Source organism: Rutidosis leptorrhynchoides, chromosome 2 (genome assembly GCF_046630445.1).
Source record: "Rutidosis leptorrhynchoides isolate AG116_Rl617_1_P2 chromosome 2, CSIRO_AGI_Rlap_v1, whole genome shotgun sequence".
NCBI classification, from domain to species: Eukaryota; Viridiplantae; Streptophyta; class Magnoliopsida; order Asterales; family Asteraceae; genus Rutidosis; species Rutidosis leptorrhynchoides.
The window spans coordinates 418,337,649-418,347,388 of record NC_092334.1 but is presented as its reverse complement, the minus strand read 5'-3'; the positions used below and the strand labels follow the sequence as shown (position 1 = coordinate 418,347,388).

General features: G+C 32.8%; 1 protein-coding gene across 1 annotated transcript; it reads right to left on the bottom strand.

The window, feature by feature from the left end:
• Positions 1-3,171: 3,171 nt before the first annotated feature.
• LOC139892344 (kinesin-like protein KIN-7C) lies at positions 3,172-8,061 on the bottom strand. The gene is made up of 13 exons (XM_071875413.1): positions 8,022-8,061; positions 7,800-7,889; positions 7,605-7,705; positions 7,401-7,514; positions 7,232-7,313; positions 7,065-7,132; positions 5,730-5,795; positions 5,493-5,617; positions 5,086-5,413; positions 4,867-4,992; positions 4,232-4,786; positions 3,707-3,924; positions 3,172-3,618 (listed from the first exon to the last, which is right to left on the bottom strand). The coding sequence occupies exons 1-13, from the start codon at positions 8,044-8,046 to the stop codon at positions 3,300-3,302; spliced, it is 2,217 nt and encodes a 738-aa protein (XP_071731514.1). The 5' UTR covers positions 8,047-8,061; the 3' UTR covers positions 3,172-3,299.
• Between the last annotated feature and the right edge of the window lie 1,679 nt (positions 8,062-9,740).

Genomic DNA, 9,740 nt, shown 5'->3' with positions numbered 1-9,740 from the left:
TATATATATGAATATACCTGAAGGGTTTAAGGTATCATAAGCATCTAATGCAAAAACACAAGGAAATGTATTCCATTGAATCACAAAGATTTTTATATGGGTTGAAACAATCGAATCACATATGGTATACCCGATTAAGTGATTACTTGATAAGAAAAAAGGGGTATACAAATAATCTTATTTGCACATGTTTTCTTATTAAGAAAACAATGTCCGGATATGTAATTGTAAGTTGTTTATGTCAATGATCATAACATCATATGAACAAATAAAGAGATCAGTATTGAATTGGATTGCAAATTGAGCATGTGCCTAATGGTTTACTTGTACATCAAACAACTTACACCGAAAAGATTTTAAAACATTTTTTTAAAGACAAAACCATTGGTTGTTAGATCACTCAATATTGACACTGATCCATTTCATCACCGTGAAGATCATGAAGATCTTAACGGATCAGAAGTTCCGTATCTTAGTGCAATTGGAGCTATTATGTATTTTACAAATTGTACAAGACTTGACATTTCTTTTGCAGTTAATTTGTTGACAAGGTTCAGCTTAACCCCTACAAAAAGACATTGAAATGGGATCAAGCAGATATTATGATACCCTTGAGGAACTGCTGATTTAAAATTATTTTATTCTAACGCTTCAAAACAAGATTTGGTTGATTATGTATATGTAGGTCATTCATCAAATCCTCATAAAGATAAATCTCAAACTCGATATGTATTCCTAAATGGAGGTACCACAAAATCATGGCATTCTTAAAACAAACACTTGTTGCAACATCATCAAATCATGATGAAGTGATTGCATTATATGAAACTACTCGAAAATGTGTTTGGTTGAGATCAATGACACAAATCATTATTGATTCTTATGGGCTAGAACGCTATAAAAAGACCAACAACTATCTTCACCAACAACTATATATGAAGATAAAGCAGCTTGCATAGTACAAATGAAAGAAGAGTATCAAAAGTGACAGAACAAAATATAAATGCAGACAAGATGCTAAAGCCATAGACGGTCTTAGCGGTCATAAGTTTGATGAGAAAGAGCGGTATGTAGGTAAAGCTTAGAAAAAGACTGAAAGGGAATAGGAATTGAAACAACGTTGAACTAACCATGAAGGAGGCTGTAGATAAATCACATGGGCTAAACTTGTACATAAAAGATTTAGATGATATAGTTTTAGATGAAAACCTCAGATTCTTCTCATATACTCAAGATCTCATAAAGGCCAACCAGATTGAAATGAGATACGTTCAATCAATAACTCTGCTGATCTTTATACCAAAGTACTGTCAACTGCTATTTTCAGAACACACGTTCACAATATTGGCATGAGTCAAGTTCAAAAGATGTGATGACTCAATGATGTCTACTTGAGGGGGAGTCAACTCCATGCTGCACTCTTTTTTCCTTAGCTAAAGTTTTTTCCCACTGGGTTTTCTTTAGCAAGGTTTTTAACGAGGCAGTAACTTATAGTTGATCTTCAATAAAACAAAATTGATATCTAAGGGGGAGTGTTATAATAATAACAATATTATTTATATATGGATAGTCAATTTTGTACTAATACTTAGTCAATATTGGGTAGGTTTGTTTTTGTATAAATAGCCATGTATTGCAAGCTAAAACACTTGCACCATTTCTCACACTTACAAATTGTTTCTTTCTTTCTCTCCATTATCATCTACTTTCCTACACTTCATTATTAGTATTCTTAATCAAGAATCAAACCACTAAAGGTAGTTATAAGCCTACTGAATTATAACATAATTATAACCACTAAAGGTAGTTATAAGCCTACTGAATTATAACAATCCTAACATTTTGAAAAATATATTAAAATATGTCTAAGTTGTGTGTATTGTATAATTAGTGCATAATTTTTATGTTTATAATTTTATTAAAAGATAAGTGAAAATATCATCACCAATTATCAATAAAATGAAAACAACAGTAGGCATTAGAAGAAAAAAATAAATACTTTCTTGGTGGACATGTTGCTATTTAGTCTTTTAGTGTTACCTAAAACTAGAAATAATTACTATATTATCTATTAGACAAAAATGATAAATAGTTACTATCTATTAGACAAAAATAATGAACAGTAACTAGAGACGTTTTCATCTTTTCACCTTTTTTTCTCTCCCTAAATTTCATTTCACTTACAAAGTCTCCCCCCCCCCCCCCAACTTTTTCCAAAAAATTCAATCGACCCCCAAACAGGAGGTAAAGTGTCAAATAACTATTTTCATAAAAAATTCTTAAATAAACTCCACCCAAATATTCAACGGGTCATATCCTCTCGCTCGCAACGAGTTAAATTTTTCCGACACCATCGTTAAACTCGAAATAATTTTATGAACACAATGTCACTAACTATACGTAAAACGGACGCTTTTTAAAAAACACTAAATATTTGGGGTACTTTTCATACACGTTGATTAAATTTTTAAAAGTCGACAATTCCATAGGGAAACGCGGAGATGCACATATATTGTTAATTTAAAATAACATTTAAATCTTTCACGGGTTATACCTTTTAGTTCGACTCGAGTTGCGCTTCAACGACATCATCGTTAGCCACGAAATAATTTTACAAACTAAACGCAATAAAATACATTGAAAACCGAACCCCGGCGCGAAGCGAGGGTTGGAAAGCTAATTTTTACTATTAGGGAAAAAAAGTATTTTCCTTCTATAATGGGTTATTACTTAGACACATAGGCTCTGTTCCAGAGTGTTATTCTAGAAAGAAATGAAAGGTAAGGAAGATAGTTTTAAAATGAAAGAGTGTTCCTGAGTTTTGATAGGGAGGAAAGGGAAAGAAAATACATGGTTGATTTCAATGTAATTTTCCATCAAACACTTCCTTCCAAATTGGAAGGATTCAAGTTCCCTCACCTTCATTTCCTTTCATCTCATTTCATTTCTCTTATAAAATAACTCTGGAACAGACCCTTAGACCTGAAATACATGTTACTACTATTCATAGGAAAAACATAATACATTCAAAATATAAGAAATTATAAGATAATTTACTACTAGTATTCATCATGGAGTTTGCTAACTATTGGCCTTATGGGTTAATACTAAAAACTGCATGTCAGTAATCATCAAAACTTTCATGTTAATAGGTACATTACAATGTCTCCTTCCATTGTACAAGATGTCAAGATCTCAAAATCTTTAGGCTATATATCTATGGTGTTTACCTCTTTTAGAACCAAACTACTGGAGTACAATAAATGTGTCAGATTTTATAAAAAAAACTTGAAGCTTATCTATGTAAAGGACATGGTTGCTTTCCAGAAAGAGGTCTTAAAGTTATTTGACTTAGGAAGAAAGCTTAGCCCAAAGAGTTCATTTGGTGTTCGGTTTAACTCGACTATCCCAACCAACTTTGCAACGATCTGAGCGCTGTCCTTAATATGATCTATGTCGTTCGTTTTGGTCCATACTAAATGTGACAGTTGGACCCTTCTATTTTTGGAGTCCAATGGGATTCCCCATTTTTTAAAGAGCTCGTCTCTTTGCGTTGGTGAAAATTTCTTTCGAAGTTTCTTGCTTAGCATTATTCTTTCACGACTAAGCGCACGTGCACTGTAGTTATCATGATCATCATCATAGCATGAATTGACAGATGGATTATTGTTTATTAACTCAATTGTGAAATAAAAACTTATGGTACCTGGTGTCACAAGATGGTGCGCTTTTGAGAAACGAGAGTCTTCTAAGCTCGACTTCCATGTACACAGAATCGGATTGATCACCTTTGAATAACAAGAAAAAGTAGGTCCTGTGAATTAAAGGTGTGTCGCATTTGTGCCACAGTTCGATTATTTCTCTTCTTTGTTTCTCAAACACTATAAACCAGTCATTATTGGATGTTGGTTCGGTCTCCTTAACCTGTCATGATAAATAAGATACAAAACCATTACTACTTGAACATACTAAAGTTAGTTGTATCTAATGAAAAATGTTGAGTAAAGTCCGAGCAGTTTCATTACATGATATTACATAAATTTTAGGTGTTTAATGGTTAAGAGAGTAAGTATTTCAACTCTGAGTGCTAAACCATTCAGCACGATATGTCATTCAGAGGTCAGAAACAAACGCGCTAAATGCTGAATGGTTCATCATTCAAATGCTGAAGGGTTCATCATTCAGCAGCGCTGAACCATTCAATTAAAGAGGTAATCAAACGCGCCCTTACTAGTTTATTATAGTCAGTTGCTTCACTTGATTTGATCGTGTGCTCTATTGCATTATCGTCCAGACTTGTAACATGAGTATGAGAATCTTCTTGACTATTCATCATAACATCTGCTTCTGATTTTGACTTAGGTAAAATCTGTTGTTTTAAGTCTCTGTCGAATTCATGATTGTCCATAGTTTCAGTCACCATCTGACTTTCAGATGGAGGAGATGATGTGATCGTGGTGAATTCGTTACAACTTTTGCTTCTTGTAACACACATGCTTTCTGAATCAGATATGTTCGTGTCTGATGAACATGGAGATCGTTCTCCATGGTCTACGGTTGCTAGAAAGTCTTCAGTAATGATGTTATTGTTTTTCTCCAAGTTCAGTGTTTCGTCAATACATACATCTTCTTCTTTTCTTCCGTCTTCTGGTTTTATAACGACGTTATTATCGTTAACTGATACTGATATTTCTTCAATACTTCGATTCTGTTCCTTGCTTTCGTCCTCTGTATTCATTGTGATATCTTGAGAAATTTGTTCCGACTCATAAAGGTGACCAGTCTCCTACATAAAAACTAGATTTAAGATTACGATACAAAATAAAAAAAGATTAATTATTGTTTTATTGAACAAATATTGTATACCCATGGCAAAGATCTTCGATCTACTCCAGTTACTTGTATTAATTGCTCGAGACGAGATTGAGCAAGATCACGTTGTTGAGTCAAATCTTCACGCTGTTGAGTCAAATCTTCTATCTCTATCTCCATCTGGATAAAACACAATTATCAGAATAAAATTTCACATTTTTTGATTTGTTAACATTTTTTTTGTATAACTAGTCAATCAAATAGATTCCTCACCTTTTCGATTTGTAGCTCCATATCTCTTATTATTGACATAGAATCATTCGAAGCATAAAAACTCTTCATCTCACTTTCTAATCTAGCCAGTTCTTGTTGCAACTGTTTCACCAACGCCTTATCTGACATTACCACATTGACTTGCGCATTTGTACTGACATCTTTGGCACATGAACCAAATAAAAGTGTGTTTCTTGATTGTTCAACATGACTATGTGCGGGAGACATAGTGCAAAGTATAGCAGTTCTTGCATTGCCTCCAAGGGAATTTTGTAGTATGCGCGTTAGCTTTGAATTTCTGTAAGGTACATGCCCATTTCCTGATTTGCTGCATCCAAATGTTACAAAAAACACAATAAGTATAATCCATACCAAAATATGGCATAAAAGTTATGAATTTGGGGCACCTTAATTTGCGAATAACAGTTCCTAATGTTAGCAAACTACGATTTATGTGGCAGCCTTCTTTTAGCCGTGTGCCAGCGGCTAAGGTTTGAGAAGCGCGCTCACTTCCTGCTAAATCAACAAAATTCTGCGTAGTAACCAATTTCCGATTTATTCCTTTGTTAAAACGAATAAGTGATTGAAAGATACGTCCGGAATAAAACGTAAAGTAGATGTTTAGTAATAGGAAGCATCCATACCACAGTAGCTGCAAGAGTTCTTCCACTGTCAGCTCCTCTGTATTCACAAGCAGAACTTTCAACCGTCTGAAATAATATGTGACGATTATTGTATTGCAGCTTCATTTATATTGTTTATTAGTCAAAATTGTAATAGTCGGGGGCGAGTCGGGCATTGACCAATGTTGACTTTTAGTAATTAATAATTTAAATATATAATTAGTTCGTACCCCCTGTGTCTAGGGATTCCTGGGGCATGAGTATATTCATGGATGGATGAGGGGAAAGAGTCTTCACCTTACTTTCAAGTGTATATATATATATATATATATATATATATATATATATATATATATATATATATATATATATATATATATATATATATATATATATATATATATATATGGGCAGGATCAATGGGGAAGTAACCAATCGGGGGGAAGCAAAATTTTTTTTTTTCGTTTTTTGAAAAAACTTTGTTCACGAACATTATAGATTGGATGAAAATAAGAACATTTAAAAAGACACTTCGTGATGAATGTTATTATTTTGGCGGGAAAACGATCGACAAATATAACATTCAAGATAATATTGTTCGTGAAGAATGTTAACGTTTTTTTTTCATGTTTTGTGAAGTAAAATTTAGCCCGGTTTAGAGTTTAGGGTTTAGGGTTTAGGGTTTAGGGTTTGGTGTTTTGGGTTTATTCCATAAACCCAAAACACCAAACCCTAAACCCTAAACCCTAAACCCTAAACTCTAAACCGTTCGTGTTAAAAACTCAATCTAAATCCTAAATCTAAACCCTAAATCTAAACCCTAAACCCTAAATTTCTAAACCCTAATATCTAAACCCTATAAACCCTAATATCTAAACCCTAATGTCTAAAACCTCAACATACACTCGAAAAATACGATAATTGTTATATATTACTTCTTCGAGCGTTTTCCCGCCAAAATAATAACATTCATCACGAAGTGTCTTTTCTAAATGTTCTTATTTTCATCCAATCTATAATGTTCGTGAACAAAGTTTTTTCAAAAAACGAAAAAAAAAAAATTTGCTTCCCCCCGCTTCCCCCCGATTGGTTACTTCCCTCTTGATCCTACCACTATATATATATATATATATATATATATATATATATATATATATATATATATATATATATATATATATATATATATATATATAACATAAATAATTCAAACGTAGATGTATGGCACAAAATCTAAATTTTAAATATTACTTCGTATAATTTATATGACCTAACTTTGATTTTGACCGACTTTGACCGACTCAGACCCGACTCGGCCGACTTTTACAACATATTAGTTAGAAAAAGTGTAAGTACCAGACGCAGAATCTGATGAGATCTGGAACTCATTTCATTCAACGCCGTTTCTCCAATCTGCCTCTCGGCTACAAAAACATTAATTCCACTGTATTATTAACACACATATATATAATATGTATATGTATATGCATATCGGTGTATAATGAAAACATGAGTGACAATACCTTCACACGCATAGATAAGCTCCATTAGATGGCTGCAGTCCCTCAGATTAGCTTCCGTCAGTTTTTCAACAACCGTCCCTTTCTGAAAAGTAATTTCAACGTCTAAAATATTCTATTAAAGTAATCGCACTATGTACGACTAACACAGATTAATTCGGTTAATTCTCACCTCTGGGTCATCAAGGAGTCTGAGATTTGCCCCATCTGAGCTGAGAAGGTCTTTGACACATTCATTATAGATTTCTAGAGCAGAAAATTTCAATGAAAATTCTCTATTATCTTGCTGCAACATAAAATTTAATTAAAATTTATCCTTTAAGATAAAGTTCTAAATGAATGCGCTTTAAAAACTTAAACTAATATCCAGAATTACCTTGCTTATGTAGTCATATATATCTGCTATTGCATATTCTGTAATCCCCGACATGGTATACGTCTTCCCGCTGCTTGTCTGCCCATAGGCAAATATACTAGCTGGCGTAATAGTTATTGCATTAATACATACTAGTTTATCTAATGTATTAATTTAATGTTTTGGATTAAAGCTTAATCTAAAAACAAAACTTACAGTTAATACCATAAAGAACAGAAAGAGCAATTCCTTTTACTCCCTCATCATACACTTGTTTTGTTGAACTGTCACACCCATATACCCGATCTACGCGCAGAACAATTGTTAGTCAAGACTAACACTACAAAAAGGTTAAATTTGGAAAACTTACTGAAGATTATATAGATTTTAAAAGTTCGTATTCATGACGCGTTTATGGACGGTTAGATGATAGTATACCAAATTTAAAGATGTTTGGGTACATCGGTCGTTCTGATGGGTTGTTTTTGAATACAACGGTGTCGTTGTTTATGCATTCCCAATCCGACACATCACCCTTAGAAATTTCTTTTTCACTCAAAGGCCGAATCCTTACTGCAACAACGATCTTCTCTTCTTTTTCAGTTAACTCTTGTCCACCACTAACTTCAAATTCATCTCCCAAAACCGACTCCATCACGTTATCTTAACAAGATTATAAGCACAAAAACCAGATTACGATATCGCATACGGATCACTTTTTCTCTCTTCATTAAATCATGATGGATTTAAAATTAGAACTTAAAACTCTAAGTTTAAACATTAATTAAAAGATGGATATCAAATGATCTTTCATCAAATCACATCTCCTAAGGATATGTGGCTACAAAATCCTGCAGATTGATTGCAAAGCTTTAATTAGCTCTCTGTTTCAGAACACACAATATAGCATCTTTTAATGCTTACTATGAATTTGAATCAATTTTGAAATATGAACTACTCAGGTATGTAAATAACTTAACACAATTAAAGTTACTTTCTCGTATGAACCCTAAATCAGCACATTTCACCATCAAGTTTCAATCTCCGATCACCAACAAACAAAAATTTCAGAATCTAACACGAACATTTAATCATAAATTCAAAAATCAACCACGTCTAAGCTCCATTAACATAGCAAAGACATACATAAAACCCTAATATGCACCATCACATGCATTAAAATCAAATTACACGCATTTAACCATTGCAATTGCAATAAGAATTAAATCAGGCATAAATACAATAAACATGAAATTAATCTAATTACGTTCATGTAACAAGATATTAAGCTGAATTATTAATATCGATCATCACCTCACATAATAAGCTCAGATTTGCATAATGCGGTTGAGAATTGAAGAACGTATAGGGGAATAATATCGATGAGCGCGTAAAATAACTGCGTGCGAAATTTTGCTTTTTGAAAGTATTTATTTATTAGTTTTTCTAAACATAGCCCTTAGGGCTATGCTTAAGAAAATAATTTGAGCATAATTGGTGGTACGTTGTAGTTAGTGGAGTGGTTAATAGGAAGTTATTATAGCGGTTATTTACAGGTTACAACAAAATAAAGCATGTCCTAAAAGCTTAAGGATAGCCCTTAGGGCTATATTTAAAAAAACTCTAGTTTTTCGGAAAATATGAGTGTGTGTTTTGTATGGACCTTTAAAAAAATTTCCGCCATTTTTAACAACCCAACTGGAAATAAAAAAAGATGTGACGTATTATCACTATTACAAACATAGAGTTAAGTGAATATGAGGCTACTTAAGTGTAGAACCAAAATATGATTGGCCCATATGATAATGAAAAGTTTAAAACATTGAAAAATGTACATCCAACTTATTTTTTATCCAATCAAATGTTGGTTCTATACTCATCTTATATGTATAGCAGCCACATATTCTTCATCCTCCATTGCGATGAATAGTCCTATTTACATTTTCGCTTTTTACAAAATTAACCTCTAACTTCCATTAAAATACAATTCAAACCCCCCACTTTATACCTATTATTCTAAATTCTAAATTATTATTTATCCAATTACTAAAACTAAAAAATACTGAATAATAACACTCATCATGCTTTACCGACTTGTACGCTGCGCTCAAACAGTTGAACCCACAGAGGCCACTACTGTGCTACAGTATTTTTTTT

Excerpts from the sequence above, each read along its gene's own strand:
- LOC139892344 (XM_071875413.1), bottom strand. The coding sequence starts at position 8,046 with ATGTACCCAAACATCTTTAAATTTG. Across the intron at positions 5,796-7,064 it reads CTCATCAGATTCTGCGTCTG|ACGGTTGAAAGTTCTGCTTG; the intron begins GTACTTACACTT and ends ATATTATTTCAG. Across the intron at positions 4,993-5,085 it reads TGGAGCTACAAATCGAAAAG|ATGGAGATAGAGATAGAAGA; the intron begins GTGAGGAATCTA and ends TGTTTTATCCAG.